The 19,003-nt window shown below is 44.5% G+C and overlaps 1 protein-coding gene across 1 annotated transcript in view; it reads right to left on the minus strand.

Moving 5' to 3' along the window:
* LOC149458371 (partitioning defective 6 homolog gamma-like) overlaps positions 1-13,196 on the minus strand; it is a 171,471-nt gene extending 158,275 nt beyond the window's left edge. Inside the window, exon 1 of the mRNA XM_089682226.1 lies at positions 12,837-13,196. Within this exon, the coding sequence (XP_089538352.1) occupies positions 12,837-12,908 (72 nt within the window). The 5' untranslated portion in view covers positions 12,909-13,196. The remainder of the gene's footprint in view (positions 1-12,836) is intronic.
* Between the last annotated feature and the right edge of the window lie 5,807 nt (positions 13,197-19,003).

A 19,003-nucleotide genomic window follows, 5' to 3' on the forward strand; every position in this document is an offset into this window, starting at 1 on the left:
CTAGGGTCGTAGGTTCGAATTCCAACCACCTATGTGTATGTATGAATGTGAGTTAGGGACCTTAGATTGTACATCTCCTGAGGGTTAGGGATTGATGTGAATGTAAAGTGCCGCGTAAATTGATGGTTCTATATAAGTACCTATAATAAATAATGGAAGGGGGAATCTCTATATTACTGTGTAAGAGGTAGAATAATTTGGTTATTGTGTCTGCCTTTAATACTGTTAATGCAGAATTAAACCTCTGCAAACAAAAAGCGCCTTTTTTGACAACCGATCCTCGCCAGCGCTGTGCAATCAACGCTCTAGTCTGTCATGGGCGCTGCCATGCTCTAGTCTTTCTTCTAAGTTCAGAATCTTTGGCCATTTGATGGCCAGACTGAGATGATTTCTTTCTCAGGCATGCACAAGGGAGTCATATTGTCACAGCACAGAGAGGTGCCATAAATGTATACTGAGCTGCGAATTCATGGCTCAGTGCACACAAATGCAGACAGGCAGGCAGAAAGGTTTATGACCTAAGGCTGGCCATACACTATACAATTTTCTGTCCAATTTCCTTTAGATTTACCTTCAACTGTGTAGTGCAAGGGCCTGTCTATTTGGATACAATTGAAAGTAATGTTTAGGTGTGATCTCATATTATATGGTTTTTGGTAAATCTAAAGCAAAATTCCCCTATGTGACAAAGTAACCTATGTAATGATTTTTGGTGACAGGTTCTCTTTATTGAGACATCCAGGGTCTAAAAGACCCTGGATGTGTCCCCTGTATTTCCCCTGATTGTGATGCAGTGTACATCACACTGCATTACATTCTTTGCCGGCCTCCATGGCTGCGAATCTCTCAACAGGGACCCGGAAGTGACATCATAACACCACTTCCAGGTTAGGACAAGAAGGGGAGCAGACGTGTCCGCTCTCTTCCCTCCCCTGTAGCCGACGGTGGTGAGCCGGTCCCAGGCCCGCAGATGGGCAAGCGGACCCCGGGAGACCTCAATGGGGGGGGCTGGAGAGGCTGGCACTGTGTGTAAGCAATCGGCAGCAGCGCTGCCACCTGAATGCTTCCACCTGACAGGCAAGGCTAAAATAAAACTACCTACCCGACACCCGGAACTACATATCCCAGGCATTGGGCGATATGAATTCAACATCCTTGTCATGTGACTGGGTTGGAAGGACCTGAAAATAGGTAAGTATATACAGTAAATCTTTGTAAAATAGGTTACATAGCATAGGTGTTGGGAGGGAGGGGACAATTTTAAGGCTAGTTTATGAAAGCAGGAACTCCACTTTAAACTGAGCGGTGAACGGCTAAAGTCTGTAATTTTTCTCAATGTTCTCCCCGAGTCCAATTTCTTTTTATTTCTAGGACATCAGGACATGCAAGGGAAGGGAGCAGCAGGTAGCATGAAAACTCACATTTCCTTATTCTACTGAGCAAAAAAGTGTTCTGTGTACCTGTTTGAATGATTCTCCATCACATTCTATTTATTGGGCCCTGTCACTGTAAATAGAACCTGGCAGAGGTTCAATCCCTTCCATACTCCTTTCAAAATAAAGAAACTTTTACCTGCAATTATGCTTTTATGTTGGGTTTTCTGTTCCATATTTTGATTATTGCATTTCATATACAGATTTCTAAAATCTCCTTTTGCCAGACATTGTTATAGTAAGAAACTTACAGGAAAGTCTATTTTTTAAATCATATAAGACTTGAACTATATATTTTCAATAAGAATGAAGAACAGTGGAGCATGATCATTACGCAGCATTAATAAACAGGAATCAGATCCTCCATGAGTACTGAACAAATATAGATGCCCACGCATTGAAATATATTTAAACATAGAAAAGTTTCAGAAACAATAAAGTGGAACGTCAGTCTCCTTGATCATAGCTCTGCCCCTTCCACTGGTGTTGCCATTTTTGATAGTCCAGAGCAAGCACAGATGCATCGAAGTGCTCTGCCAGGTCTTTGGGATCTGGCAGCGCACCATGGTGCATCTATGCATGTGCCAAGGTGTGCTTATGTATGCAAATAGAAAGAGAGTTCCCCAACTTCCTTCACTGTCCCGTCTTTGCACTTTGCGCAGAAATCCATGCATGCGCAGGAGGTGCTGAAGCACGTTGCTGGGTCCTGAAGCACAGAAACAAAGCAAATTAGGATGAGTGGCTGTGTCTGTGCAGCTGCTGTGTACCCAGACATTTGCACAGGCTGCCTCCATGCAGCACTCAGCAGCTCATTCTGCATAAGCAAATGACCCATTCATGGTGTACAGGCCTCAGCACCACCTTACTAACCATTCTGTATCTGCCACTCCTCTCTGCCAATCCCTCCACTGGCTTCCCATTGCCCAACGGACACAATTCAAAACACTAACAATAACGTATAAAGCCATTTATAACTCTGCCCCAAATTACATCACCGATCTTGTCTCTAAATATCACCCAAACCGTACCCTCTGCTCCTCGCACGACCTCCTGCTCTCTAGCTCCCTCGTCTCTTCCTCCCATGCTCGTCTCCAGGACTTTTCCAGAGCTTCCCCCATCCTCTCGAACTTTCTAGCCCAATTTATCAGACTATCGCCTACTCTGCTCACTTTTAGGCGAGCTCTGAAAACCTCTCTCTTCAGGGAAGCCTATCCTGCCCTCAGCTAATACTGGAATCTTCTACTCTTCCAACCAGTACATCCCCCACAGTTACTACCTTTTGTACCACTAGCCCCTCCCTCCTAGATTGTAAGCTCCAAGGAGCAGGGCCATCAAATCCCTCTTGTATTGAACTGTATTGTTGCTGTATTGTCTCCCGTTATATTGTAAAGCGCTGAGCAAACTGTTGGCACTATATAAATCCTGTATAATAATAATGTGAATGAGGCCTTACAGTGACTGCTCAAAGTATTCATAATAAGATGGTTACAAGGATACACATATATATGGAAATAAAGACTATAATTGCCCTATCAGCTGCTTTCTAAGAATTGATTTGCATCCTGGAAGAGCAGAGTTGTACGTGATCCGTCACATGGCAGTAGATTCAGCCTTGCTGCTGAACAGACTCTGAGTAGAACAATATGGAAGTGTTTACGGCACACAGATCAAAACAAACACTCTCCAAAATAGGGATGGGCAACCTTTAGCACTCATGCTCTTGTCCCTCTGGCCAAAATATTTAAAATAAATAGAAGTGAGTCCACCCTCACATTTTTGTAATTCATGTGACAACACTGAAGAAATGCCACTTTGCTACAATGTGACGTAGTGAGTGTACATCTTGTATAACAGTGTAAATTTGCTGTCCCCTCAAAATAACTCAACACACAGCCATTAATGTCTAAACCGCTGGCAACAAAAGTGAGTACACCCCTAAGTGAAAATGTCCAAGTTGGGCCCAATTAGCCACTTTCCCTCCGTGGTGTCATGTGACTTGTTAGTGTTACAAGGTCTCAGGTATGCATGGGGAGCAGGTGTATTAAATTTGGCGTTATCGCTCTCACTCTCTCATACTGGTCACTGGAAGTTCAACATGGCACCTCATGGCAAAGAACTCTCTGAGGATATGAAAAAAAGAATTTTTGCTCTACATAAAGATGGCCTGGGTTATAAGATTTCCAAGACCCTGAAACTGAGCTGCAGCATGGTGGCCAAGACCATACAGTGGTTTAACAGGACAGGTTCCACTCAGAACAGGCCTCACCATGGTAAACAACAGAAGTTGAGTGCATGTGCTCAGCGTAATATCCAGAGGTTGTCTTTGGGAAATAGACGTATGAGTTCTGCCAGCATTGCTGCAGAGGTTGAAGGGGTTGGTGGTCAGCCTGTCAGTGTTCAGACCATACGCCGCACACTGCATCAAATTGGTCTGCATGGCTGTCATCCCAGAAGGAAGCCTCTTCTAAAGATGATGCACAAGAAAGCCCACAAACAGTTTGCTGAAGACAAGCAGACTAAGGAGATGATTACTGGAACCATGTCCTGTGGTCTGATGAGACCAAGATAAACTTATTTAGTTCAGATGGTGTCAAGTGTGTGTGGCAGTAATCAGGTGAGGAGTACAAAGACAAGTGTGCCTTGCCTACAGTCTAGCATGGTGGAGGGAGTGTCATGGTCTGGGGCTGCATGAGTGCTGCCGGCACTGGGGAGCTACAGTTCATTGAGGGAACCATGAATGCCAACATGTACTGTGACATACTGAATCAGAGCATGATCCCCTCCCTTCGGAGACTGGGCCGCAGGACAGTATTCTAACATGATAACAACCCTAAACACACCTCAAAGATGACCACTGCCTTGATAAAGAAGCTGAGTGTAAAGGTGATGGACTGGCCAAGCATGTCTCCAGACCTAAACCCTATTGAGCATCTGTGGGGCATCCTCAAATGGAAGGTGGAGGAGCGCAAGGTCTCCAACATCCAGCAGCTCCGTGATGTCGTCATGGAGGAGTGGAAGAGGACTCTAGTGGCAACCTGTGAAGCTCTGGTGAACTCCATGCCCAAGAGGGTTAAGGCAGTGCTGGAAAAAAATGGTGGCCGCACAAAATATTGACACTTTGGGCCCAATTTAGACGTTTTCACTTAGGGGTGTACTCATTTTTGTTGCCAACAGTTTAGACATTAATGGCTGTGTTGAGTTATTTTGAGGGGACAGCAAATTTACACTGTTATACAAGCTGTACACTCACTACGTCACATTGTAGCAAAGTGTCATTTCTTCAGCGTTGACACATGAAAAGATATAATAAAATCTTTACAAAAATGTGAGGGTTGGACTCACTTCTGGGAGATAATGTACGTGCAATAGAATCTAAAACCGTGCACATGCCGAGCATCACTTTGTCAGAAAACTAAACGCAGTCATCAGGTTTTTCCTCATTGTCAGCACTGGAGGCCAAGCATCTTAGTAATCTATGAATGAAATGAATGTACGATATGTGCTAAGCAGTTGAGGAAGAAATTGCTAGAATACCAGTTGCAGATAATTGGACATCACTTAAAGGGCTCGTTACACAGAATAAACCTGATAGATGGCACTGGTGCATGAGTCCACACAGTCTGAAGGGGTGGATGATGTATACTGTTTATCCTGAAGCAGGGGTTATTAACCTGGGGTCCATAGACCCCCTAGGTGCTCCATGGATGGGTTTTAGTGGGGCCATGACAGTCAGATAAAAAAAGCATTTGCATTTACATTCACTATACAGCTCTCTCCCACTGTCTCCATCAATTTCCCACTGAAAGAAAGCACACCTTGCCACTGCTTATAGCGCTGACTGCCAAGTGTCTCTTGACTCGTTGTTGGCCCATATTTACCATTTAAATTTGTGTCATCCTTCTCTGCACAACCGCCTTTCAAGGTCCTGGAGTGGCCTAGCCAGTCTCCAGATCTCAACCCCATAGAAAACCTTTGGAGGAAGTTGAAAGTCCGTGTTGCCCAGCGACAGCCCCAAAACATCACTGCTCTAGAGGAGATCTGCATGGAGGAATGGGCCAACATACCAGCAACAGTGTGTGCCAACCTTGTGAAGACTTACAGGAAACGTTTGACCTCTGTCATTGCCAACAAAGGATATATAACAAAGTATTGAGATGAACTTTTGATATTGACCAAATACTTATTTTCCACCATAATTTGCAAATAAATTCTTTCCAAATCAGCCAATGTGATTGTCTGGATTTTTTTTCTCATTTTGTCTCTCATGGTTGAGGTCTACCTATGATGCCAATTACAGGCCTCTCTCATCTTTTTAAGTGGGAGAACTTGCACAATTGCTGGCTGACAAACTTTTTTGCCCCACTGTATGTTAGAGATATAAATAGAACAAAAATATATAGAAAAACAGGAATAAACATCTCCCAAGTATAGGGAGAGGGGTGCAGTATACAAATATCGACAACAAATTTGTTCTTAGAGAATGCACCTTGTGAACAGGTCAAACAACACATTAGCGGGAGCATCTGTCATACAGCACATGCCAGAAATCCACTAAAACAATCAAAACCTAGCAGGGCTATACAGTGAAGGAAATAAGTATTTGATCCCCTGCTGATTTTGAATGTTTGCCCACTCACAAAGAAATGATCAGTCTAAAAATTTAATGGTAGGTGTATTGTAACACAGAGACAGAATAGCAACAAAAAATTAAAAAGAAATGTATGTCTAACAAATGATGCACTGATTTGCATGTTCATGAGGGAAATAAGTATTTGATTCCTTATCATTCAGCAGGATTTCTGGCTACCAGGTGCATTTCATACAGGTAACAAGCTGAGATTAGAAGCAGTCTCTTAAAGGGCGTGCTGCTAATCTCATTTTGTTACCTATATAAAAGACACCTGTCCACAGGAGCAATCAAACAATCAGATTCCAAACTCTCCACCATGGCAAAGACCAAAGAGCTGTCCAAGGATGTCAGGGACAAGATTGTAGACCTACACAAGGCTGGACTGTGCTATCAAACTATCGCCAAGCAGCTTGGTGAGGAGGTGACAACAGTTGGTGCAATCATTATCAAATGGAAGAAACACAAAACAACTGTCAGTCTCCCTAGGTCTGGTGCACCATGCAAGATCTCACCTCGTGGAGTGTCAATGATCATGAGAACAGTGAGGAATCATCCCAGAACTACACGTGAGGATCTTGTCAATGATTGCCAGGCAGCTGGGACCACAGTCACCAAGAAAACAATTGGTAACACACTACGCTAAGATTGAAATCCTGCAGTGCCCGCAAGGTTCCTTTGCTCAAGAAAGCACATGTCCAGGCCAGTCTGAAGTTTGCCACTGAACATCTGAATGATGCAGAGGAGGACTGCTTGAAAGTGTTGTGGTCAGATGAGACCAAAATCGAGCTCTTTGGCATCAACTCAACTCGGCGTGTTTGGAGGAGGAGGAATGCTGCCTATGACCCCAAGAACACCATCCCAACTGTCAAACGTGGTGGAAACAATCTGCTTTGGGGGTGTTTTTCTGCTAAGGGGACAGGACAACTGCACCGCATCAAAGGGATGATGGACGGGGCAATGTACCGTCAAATCTTGGGTGAGAACCTTCTTCCCTCAGCCAGTGCATTGAAAATGGGTCGTGGATGGGTGTTCCAGCATGACAATGACCCAAAACACACGGCCAAGGCAACAAAGGAGTGGCTCAAGAAGAAGCACTTTAAGGTCCTGGAGTGGCCTAGCCAGTCTCCAGATCTTAATCCGCTTGAAAATCTGTGGAGGGAGCTGAAGTGTTACAATACACCTACCATTCGATTTTTAGACTGATCATTTCTTTGTGAGTTGGCAAACATTCAAAATCAGCAGGGGATCAAATACGTATTTCCTTCTCTTTATGAGCAACAAAATGAAGAAGTATGATTCTCATATTCTTAAAAGATGGAAAGAGAAGAAGAAAAGGGAAAGAAGAGAAATAGAGGGAAAGGTGTCCCAGTGGCCTAGTAGGTAAATCTGTCCACTCTCACACTAGGTTCACACCTATGCGTTTTCTGCACCCTTTTGCAAAAACGCACTACAGTCCATTTAACATGATTTCCTGTGGGACACGTTCACATCTCTGCGTTTTCACACGGAGCGTTTTTTGGAAAGGGTCAGGGACTTTTTTAAAAGCAAAACATTGAGTTTTTGGTTGCATAGACTTCAATGGAGACGCTGTGGAAAAGCATGTACTGCATTTTGTATGTCTTTTTTTACATGTTTTTGATGCGTTTTAATCTGCCCAGCAACAAGTAAAAAAAAAAAAATTAAACTGCAAAACGCATCAAAAATGTGGCAAAAACGCACAGCAGAAATGGATCAAACGCAAACTGCATAGGTTTGAACCTAGCCAAAGTCCACAGGAGAGATGTATTGAGTCCAGGGCTCATGATTTTTATATTTTATTGTGATTATAAGGTTTATGATTTTTTAATTTAATGTGCAATAGCACAACAAATTAAACAAAACAAGATATCAGGATTTCTGCCTTCACTTGCTGCAAAATTGTTCTGGTACAGTGACTCATAAGCACTGAAGCCAGAGTCAGCCTGAGAACTAGCATTTTCAGAAGTCACCAATACTCTAATGACCAGAGGCGGACTGACAACTCATGGGGCCCCCAGGCAATAGGGGATCATGGGGCCCGTGTCCTTGCCCAAACTAAAAAAAATCCTATGAAAAAGGTACAAGGGGCATCTCATGGGGCCCCCTATTGACCCCGGGCCCTTGGGCAGTGCCCGAGTTTCCAAATGGTCAGTCCACCCCTGCTAATGACAGCACAGTGGCTTAGTGGGTGTCATTTCTGCCTTGCAGCAACAGGATCCCCCCCAGGTTCCCAGTCAGGACACTATTTGCATGGAGTGTGCATACACTCTCTGCGCTTGCATGGGTTTCCTACTGCCATGTTCTCCCTGTGCTTGTGCAGAATGACTCTTATTTCAATTGATCCTAGTGCATGCGAGATGGGAAACTAAAGTTAACTATTATTATTATACAGGATTTATATAGCACCAACAGTTTGTGCAGCGCTTTACAAAATGAATGTAGACATTACAGCTACAATACAATTTGGTACAAGAGGAAACAGAGGGCCCTGCTCGTTACAGCTTACAATCTAGGAGATACACCATTAGTTTTTTTTTTCATTCAGCCAATGGGCTCAACAAAGAAAAAACAAAGCAATCCATAGGTTAATTGATTTTCTTTCCTTTCACCAAGGGTGAAAAAAAATTGCTTGATTCCCCCAGCAACACAGTCAGTGTTGATAACAGAATACCTCCCACAGCGATATTGTCTTCTGCCGGCTAAAGCCGCTGGCAGTAATCACATGCAGAAAATTCCAACAGGCTGGTTGTACCCAAGTCAATCGATAGATCAACTTGGGTACAATCAGCCTGCCCATAAATGGGTCAAAATTCAGCCGGTCCCTGCTAAACCAGCCGGATTTCGAACCATGTATAGCCAGATTATCAAATGGCTCCATCCACCAAACAAGGTAGATGGAGAAATCCCCCCGCAGGGCCACTGCATGACGTCGCTGTAAGAATATACCAATCAGCAGCTGCGGGGGAACCCAAACACAGATCAAATTTGAATCAGTTTGGAGACAGTTTTAGATTGTGTGCTCCTTGAGGCAGGGATAAATGTGAATATACAGCACATAAATAGTTGGTGCTACCTGTAATAATTACAGCCTTCCTATAGGCAAGCTGAACAAATCACTTTGTTTACTTGCACCAAGTACAATATAAACTCATTGGTATACTGAGTATGCAATCTTTCATCAACTTAGAAAAAAACCTCAGAAATTTAGTATGATTTGCAGTGCGTGATGTCACGCCTGTCCTATCACGCACAGCAATTTAATGATGGGAAACATCACTCTGCCTCACCAATAAAGAAAGCCAGAGCCTAGAAAACAGCTCAGGGCTCCTTGCTGCAAGTCGAAACAAGGCAAGAGATGAAAGCTTAATTGATGAGTACACACAGAACCTGCACTGACTCACAGAGGTGTGGAACGAGGCTGCTGCACTTCAGTAAATCCCACTATATAATCAGCACAACTGTCAGAGTGCCTGTACTAACATAGGGCCCCAGCAGTATGCGCAAAGCCTTCCTCTCCCTACTCTTCCTTCCAAGTGTTTTCAGCGGACAGCCTATAGTAGGCATCTCCACACCACAACATGTGCATGCTGTTAAATCCAGACATTGTTAGAGCGCCGACTCCATGAAAACACATCATCCACAGCTAGACTGTGCCTGGACTGACCATGACGGTGATGTTCTCTACACCCCTGACAATCAGCCACACCAATGCCAAGCTGCACGGCTCTCCATTTGTAAACATACAGCAGCTTGTATGGATTTACATCCTACCTGAGCTGTCACCGATCACATCCAGTACAGACAGCTAGGAAAGCTAAGCAGAAAAGGAGATCAGCCCAGGCAAGGATACATTTTGTATTGTGTTACAGACAAATACTAGATGGGCAGTTATAAGGAGATCAGCATAGACAAGGATACATTTTATATTATAGCAGAATACTAGATAGTTATAAGGTAATCAGCCCAGGCAAGGATACATTTTGTATTATGTTATGGCTGAATGCTAGATAGACAGTTATAAGGTAATCAGCCTAGGCAAGGATACATTTTGTATTATGTTATGGCTGAATGCTAGATAGACAGTTATAAGGTAATCAGCCTAGGCAAGGATACATTTTGTATTATGTTATGGCTGAATGCTAGATAGACAGTTATAAGGTAATCAGCCTAGGCAAGGATACATTTTGTATTATGTTATGGCTGAATGCTAGATAGACAGTTATAAGGTAATCAGCCTAGGCAAGGATACATTTTGTATTATGTTATGGCTGAATGCTAGATAGACAGTTATAAGGTAATCAGCCTAGGCAAGGATACATTTTGTATTATGTTATGGCTGAATGCTAGATAGACAGTTATAAGGTAATCAGCCCAGGCAAGGATACATTTTGTATTATGTTGTGGCTGAATGCTAGATAGACAGTTATAGGGTAATCAGCCCAGGCAAGGGTACATTCTGTATTATGTTGTGGCTGAATGCTAGATAGACAGTTATAGGGTAATCAGCCCAGGCAAGGATACATTCTGTATTATGTTGTGGCTGAATGCTAGATGGGCAGTTATAAGGCAATCAGCCCAGGCAAGGGTACATTCTGTATTATGTTATGGCTGAATACTAGATGGGCAGTTATAAGGTAATCAGCCCAGGCAAGGATACATTCTGTATTATGTTATGGCTGAATGCTAGATAGGCAGTTATAAGGTAATCAGCGCAGGCAAGGGTACATTCTGTATTATGTTATGGCTGAATACTAGATGGGCAGTTATAAGGTAATCAGCCCAGGCAAGGGTATATTTTGTATTATGATATTACTGAATGCTACATGGGCAGTTATAAGGAGATCAGCATAGACAAGGATACATTTTGTATTATGTTGCTGAATACTAGATAGACACTTACAAGGTGATCAGCCCATTCAACGATACATTTTGTATTAGGATATGGTGGAATACTAAATGGACAATTAGGCTAAATTTATACATGTAGCAGACCTTGCCAGCCCTCTGAACAGCAACCTGCTGCTGGATCACTTTTTAGAGGCCTTTGACAAGTGGTGAGGAGGTTGTATATCACCTCCACAATGGCTGTATTAACCCCATAAAGCCTGAGCCACTGTGCTGCAACCGGTTGCATTTACTTGAATAGGTCGTGTTCATTGGAGGTACTGTTCGCTGAGTATAATTTTTGCTGTGATCGTAGAAAGGGTATATCTCCATCCAGCTGCCTTTGCACCTTAAGGGGGGGTGTTAAAAGGTGGCTCAACTACTTATTTTTACCCAAGATTTCAAAATTGAAATGAGCGGACTGGGTTCCTGTGCAATTCAAGTGTGAAGCGGCCCTAAATTGAGATCAACTTAGGCAATGATACATTTTATACTGTGTTGCCGATGAATAGCAGATGGACAGAGATCAGCCCTGGTAATGATACATTTTATGTTACAGCTGAATATTAGAAGGACAGTTGTAAGGAGATCAGCCTTGGTAAGGATACATTTTATGTTACATATGAATACATAATGTACAGGGACAGTTCTCAGATCAGCCTATGAAATGATACATTTTATGTTACAGCAGAATTTTATAAGGACAGTTGTAAGTAGATGAGCCCTGGTACTGATCCATTTTCTGACATATAAACAGATACATGGAGAGTAGATGAGCCCTGGTACTGATCCATTTTCTGACATATAAACAGATACATGGAGAGTACATGAGCCCTGGTACTGATCCATTTTCTGACATATAAACAGATACATGGAGAGTAGATGAGCCCTGGTACTGATCCATTTTCAGACATAAACACATACATGGAGGGTAGATGAGCCCTGGTACTGATCCTTTTTCTGACATATGAACACATACATGGAGAGTACATGAGTCCTGGTACTGATCCATTTTCTGACATATAAACAGATACATGGAGAGTACATGAGCCCTGGTACTGATCCATTTTCTGACATATAAACATATACATGGAGAGTAGATGAGTCCTGGTACTGATCCTTTTTCTGACATATGAACACATACATGAACAGTAGATAAGCCCTGGTATTGATGCATTTTCTGACATATAAAGAGATACATGGACAGTAGATGAGCCCTGGTACTGATCCATTTTCTGACATATGAACACATACATGGACAGTAGATGGGCCCTGGTACCAATCCATTTTCTGACATATGAACACATACATGGACAGTAGATGGGCCCTGGTACCGATCCATTTTCTGACATATGAACACATACATGGACAGTAGATGGGCCCTGGTACCGATCCATTTTCTGACATATGGACAGATACATGGACAGTAGATGAGCCCTGGTACCGATCCATTTTCTGACACATGAACAGATCCATGGAGAGTACATGAGCCCTGGTACTGATCCATCCTATACTAGGTTGCAGCTGATCATCTGGTATATAAAGAGAAATGAAGTGCTGTATACTGGTGACCTGTCAGGTGTGATCACCACGCTGTAGATGACACCCCAGGTCCCCAGCCAGCAGTCCTGTACAGATGGAGAGGAGAAGGTTCCCAGCTCCATGGATGTGAACGAGGAATTCTTAACATTCCCCAAGAAACAAAAGAGATGGATGTGTATGTGATCCAGCAGCACAGGACGTCTCCCATCCATGGAGATCTCCATTCATTCCCATGCAGGGCTGTGGACAGAGGGGGTGTGTAGGAGGACAGGATGGGGGGACATCCGACTAGGAGCCCCAAACAAAGCACACTCCCCTCCCTCACTCACCTTGCTCTTCACCTCCACAGCGCTGCTGGCCACATATCTCAGAGTCTGGGACTTGCTGAAACTTCGATTCATCTTCACTGTTCTCCCCCCCTCCCCAACACCGCCCGGCCAAGTTCTCCCCAGACTGCAGTGCGGGGGGCTCGGATCCTCTCCGTCCTCGGATGCTCGGGGCTGTCTGTGGCAGTGCCCGGCTCCCGATCGCCGCACTTCTCCCAGCTCTGCTCACAGCGCCGCTGCTGCTCCTGTTTGGAAGGATCACAGAGTTGTGATTACAAGAGGCCGAACTTCCCCGATCCTCCGCGTCCGTGTCTCTGGAGCTGCAGCGCCATCTTGGTGATGTTGGGTCGCTGCAGGCGAACAAGGGAAAACGACGCTGGGGGAGCACAAACCACAAATCGATGCTGGTCAAGAGCGTCGCTTCAAGTCACTGTGTTGTAAAAGCATAACGGGCGGGGGGATTTACTGGAGCAGACAGGATCTGCATAGTAACCAATCAGCTTCTAGCTTCAAAATTTTCACTTGTTCTAAAAGTGAAAGCTAGAAGCTGATTGGCTGTTACGCACTACTGCTCCAGATTCTGGCTGCTCCAGTATTTTTCCTTTATTAAACCACTTCCAGTTCTGATATTTCTCTCATATATGTAAAAATCAATTTTTTTTGCTAGAAAATTACTTAGAACCCCCAAACATTATATAATAGTTTATAGCAGAGGCCCTAGAGAATAAAATAGCGGTTGCTGCAACTTTTTATGTCACACAGTATTTGCACAGCAATTTTTCAAACGCAATGACCCCTGGTTCACATATCTGCGTTCAAATGGTCTGCGTTTTGCGCAGACACAAGAGCCTATTCATTTGAATGGGCTCCCATGCTCCGAGACATGCAGGGAAGAAGTCCCTGTGCTTCTTCTGAAAACGCAGCCCGCACGGGAACCTCGGTTCCCAGTACGGTTACAATTTCTAGGGCGGGTAGCGTGCCATTAGAATTAATGGCCCCCGTCCGTGGGTCCGCATTCTTCTCTGCGGGTGGTGCGTCTGCACAGATTTTTGTGCGGACCCATAGTGGCACCACCCGCACATATGTGAACCTAGCCTAACACAATATATAATTCAATTTTTGTAAAATATGAAAGATGATGTTACACTGAGTAAATAGATACTCAATATGTCATGCTTTAAAATTGCACATGCTCATGGAATGGCGCCAAACTTAAAAAACTCCATAGTTGACGCTTTAAACATTTCTACAGGTTACCGATTTGGAGTTGAATTATAGATAAAATGGTGCTGCAGAAATAGCCATTGTGTGAAAGTAACGGTCCATATAGAAGTCCAATAAATTATAACAGAACTGCAGCATCCACAGCAGCACCCTTGAGAGTTAGGCTCCATGCACACTGGACGTTTTGACAAAGCTGGTAAAGGTAGCTGTGCAAAGTCACATTAAAAACGTGAGTTTTGCAGCTTTTTTAGCGTTTTTGCATTAGCTTTTAGTGGCGTTTTGTCGTGATTAGTGGCGTTTTTCCGCATTTACACTTTTTAGCCTTTTTTTGACCAAAATACATTTTTTTTTGGTTAAAAAAAACATCCAAAAACACCGGTTTGCTGTGTTTTATCGCATTTTGCTGCAGTTAAAGCGTGTTTACATCTAAATAACTCCTCTAGAATCCCACTAGTCCTGGGGTTTTTTTCCAGCTAAAAAATGTCCCAGCCAAAAAAACATTGATTACAGTCTATGTATGCATGGACACATAGGATAACATGCTGGGGTGGTTTGCTAGCTGTAGAAAAAAATGTCAAAAGCCAAAAACAGCAGCTGTAAAAATGTCCAGTGTGCATGAGGACTGAGGCTGAAAATTCTGTAGGTATATAAAAGAGAGTACAAGGGGCGCCAGACTAAGTGTAGTATTAAAATACAGCTCCTCGCACAACCTCCTGCTCTCTAGCTCCCTTGTCTCCTCCTCCCATGCTCGTCTCCAGGACTTCCCCAGAGCTTCCCCCATCCTCTGGAACTCTCTACCCCAATTTATCAGACTATCTCCTATTCTGCTCACTTTTAGGCGATCTCTGAAAACCTATCTCTTCAGGGAAGCCTATCCTGCCCTCAGCTAATAATGGAATCTTCTATTCCTCCTACCAGTCCATCCCCCACAGTTATTACCTTTTGTACCACTAGCCCCTCCCTCTTAGATTGTAAGCTCCAAGGAGCAGGGCCCTTCTAACCCTCTTGTATTGAACTGTATTGTTGCTGTATTGTCTCTCGTTATATTGTAAAGCGCTGAGAAAACTGTTGCCGCTATATAAATCCTGTATAATAATAATAGTAATAACAGCAAATTTAGAGAGATTGATGTTCTCAAGCATATGCATAAATCCTACAGTGTCACCTGTCTAGTCCCGAGTGGTGATATGGTCTCAGCATGGTGAAACACAGGAGCTGGGGTGTCCAGAGTGGCCATTTGCCGCGGTAACCATCCTGAATAGTGATGTGGTCTCATTGTGAAGGAGCACAGGAGCTGGGGTGTCCTTCCATTCGCCACAATAACCAGCTTGGAGGGCAAATGGCACCAGACCAGATGTGACGGCAGCAGGAGGACGTGGTGACGTAACACATATCGAAACTTCCGCTTCTTCCTCATACCTCAGTTTATAGTTACAAAGGAGATCATGGTATGAATTTGTCACACTAGATCCACAAAGGAAGTCCCTCAGTCAGCTTCAGCAGAGGTCAGTAGAATAGCACCCCCAAGACCTTGATGAGCAGTAGCTGAACTGCCCAGAAGGGCAGCAGCCCTACAGGCTGGGATTTCCTCCTCCTGGACAAGAACCCTTCTGCTCCAGGTCTCAGACTATCAAACCATCTGGGCACCCTTCCCCAGACCAGGACCCCTCTGCTCCAGGTCTCAGACTATCACACCATCTGGGCACCCTTCCCCAGACCAGGACCCCTCTGCTCCCGGTCTCAGACTATCACACCATCTGGGCACCCTTCCCCAGACTAGGACCCCTCTGCTCCAGGTCTCAGACTATCACACCATCTGGGCACCCTTCCCCAGACCAGGAGCACATTAATATTAATGCTGTAGAATACTTATGTGACTCTAGCAGCCCGCTACTTTGCAGGACCATCCGGAGAACAAGGGGAAGCAGCCAAACCCACAGCCTGTGAAACTCAGAGTAGACTAGAGCAGGGGTGTCCAAACTTTTTTCAAAGAGGGCCAGATTGGATGAAGTGAACATGGTGGAGGGCCGAACATTTTTCCAAACATTCTTTGAACCATTACAATTAAATGCAAATAAATTATTTTATGCCAAGTTACCGTATTTTTCGCCGTATAAGACGCACCTGACCATAAGACGCACCTAGGTTTTAGAGGCAGAAAACAGGAAAAAAAAATTCTGAACTAATGGACTGCAGACACAGTACAGGAGATGACCAGAGACTGCGGACAGCACAGGGATGACCAGAGACTGCGGACAGCACAGGGATGACCAGAGACTGCGGACAGCACAGGGATGACCAGAGACTGCGGACAGCACAGGGATGACCAGAGACTGCGGACAGTACAGATGACTGCTGACCTTTGGGGAGGTGGGGAGCGGGTACCTGAATTTGACAGGTACCCGCTCTTACTTCCGCAGTTGTTCTTTGATCTTACCTCTTCCTCGATCCAGCCGCGCGCTGTCTTCCCGGCTTCTGTAATGGCGCTCGGCATGACAGCCGGGTGCCCAGTGCGCATGAGCGAGAAGCACTTGCGCTTTGTGATTGGTCCGGCGGCTTCTGGGATCTGTCATGTGTCCCAGGTACCGCCTTACCATTCACAAAAAGCACCTCTTCTTGCGCATGCGCACTTGGCACCCGGCTGTCATGCCCAGCGCCCACACTACAGAAGCGGGAAGACAGCGCGCCGCTGGATAGAGGAACAGGTAAGGTCCCGCTGCAGAGCTGAGCGGCCGGCCTGGTATTCTGACACGGCCGCGGTGGAAATACCGGACCGGCCGCTCCATATTCGCTCCATAAGACACACTGACACACTGACATGGAGGGCCGTATTAAACCGACCCTCGGGCCGTAAATGGCCCGCGGGCCGGACTTTGGACATGCCTGGACTAGAGTAATCACAAGTAGCTTCACTGATTACAGGAGAGCTGAGAACGAAATTTACCTAAAGCTAGTACTTACTGTATCTAGGAGGGTGCTACACTGGTGATCTGGCTAGTAACACACCTCCTGTATTAGGCTAGGTTCACATCTGTGTGGGTGGTGCCTCTGCAGATCCTCAGGAAAATCCAGGCAGCCGCACCACCCGCACAGAGGAATGCGGACCCACGAGCGGGTGCCGTTAGTTCTAATGGCACACCGCCTGCACTAGAAAACAACCGTACTGGGAATCGAGGTTCCCAAGGGGGCTGCATTTTTGGAAGAAGTGCAGGGACTTCTTCCCTGCGTGTCATGGTGCACGAGAGTCCATTCAAATGAATGGGCTCTCGTGCCTGCGCAAAACGTGGCCCGCATGGCCCCATGCATGTATTAGCACAGGGACCGCAGACAGCAGCTTGATCAGTCTGGGAGAGCTGAAAAGCAACGGGAGGCTGCCAACTCCTGCAACTAATTACAGCTGCTCGCATGTAATCGCTATGTAGCGATTACTGCGTTTTATGCAAAAAAAAAAGAATGAATGCAACTGTATTGCAAGTAATCAAGAACATGTACTTATTATTTTTTGCATCAGAACTTCCAAAGTGTTGCAAATATAATCAGTGGGTCCAGGGTTGCTGTTAGAAACCACGGGGCACTATACAGCCAACTTGACAGGGCCCCCTACCCCAAGAAAAAGAGTTTACTATGCTTTATTTATGAATGAACACAGTGAGTGATTGGTACCGATAAGTATTGTGTTTGTTCAGGAAAGGAGGGGCTGGTAAATGTGACATATTTACCGCACCCTTCCCCCATTCTCCATCTTGAAGAATCATATTATGTGCTGGCAGCTGCTGGTGGAAGGAGAGGAGGGAAGTCGGCAGCACTGTATGGGGGCACACAGGTAGGGTGATGGGTGTAGTGAGGGAGCAATTACTGGAACTGGTACCCTGTATGACTTTCTCTGCAGCAGCTGAAAGCAAGCAGAAGACAGCTTTTAGCTGCTGCTGGGAGAGCCATACAGGGGATCGGTTCCTGTAATTTCCCCTCCCACCATGCTGATCACCCTTCCTGCCCACATCCAATTCAGCTGCCTGGGCCCCCCTGCTGGCCTGGTGATACCCCCTAACCACGGCCCTGAGCGGGTCACAGGTGCAATGCTCAGACTCCTGCTGACTCTTCCTCCAGTTCTGTATTGAGTATAGATGATCTTCCTTCAGACTAATCAAACAATGCTTCTTGTTAATCCAATCAGCTGCAGGCCAGGTGATTCTCGCTCTGTATTACATGTAAACAGGCCTATTGAGCTAAAGTTGTCCCTTTGGAAAGTCTGAAGGAGAAATGTGCACGTCGGAAAAATTTGTTTCATTTAGTTTTGTTAAGTAATTCCTTTTGTTTCATCATATTCGTTATGTTAGAATGATTTGTTTTCAGGATTCATTTTGTATATTCGGATTTGTTTCATATATTCAGATTAATTTTGAATATTCGTTTTTCATATTTCGTAAGCTATTTCAGCAGATTGGCCATATAACGGAATCTTCTATTCCTCCTACCAGTCCATCCCCCACAGTTATTACCTTTTTTACCACCAGCTCCTTCCTCTCAGATTGTAAGCTCCCAGGATCAGGGCCCTCCTAACCCTCTTGTATTGAACTGTATTGTTGCTTCATTGTCTCCCGTTATATTGTAAAGCGCTGAGCAAACTGTTGGCGCTATATACATCCTGTATAATAATAATATATACTTTTTAACATGTTAATTTGTTATTTCAGGAGGTTACTTATGCACTCTGTTTGGGTTGGATGGAGGTGGATCCATCAGAATCTCCAAATTATAACATAACGAATTGAATAAAATGAACTTGGATAGATATGGAAACATCAGAATCTCCAAATAATGAAAATTTCATCTGAATTTAGATTTGTAACAAAATGAATTGTACATGTCTAGTCTGAAGGCACAGTAAGCTACTGCTATCTGGATAAGGTACAGTATGTAGTCTGATTCTACTGCGCCTGTTGTGC

The sequence above is a fragment of the Staurois parvus genome, unplaced genomic scaffold (assembly GCF_062004578.1).
Source record: "Staurois parvus isolate SC_StPar_1 unplaced genomic scaffold, SC_StPar_1.0 ptg000287l, whole genome shotgun sequence".
Classification (NCBI taxonomy): Eukaryota; Metazoa; Chordata; class Amphibia; order Anura; family Ranidae; genus Staurois; species Staurois parvus.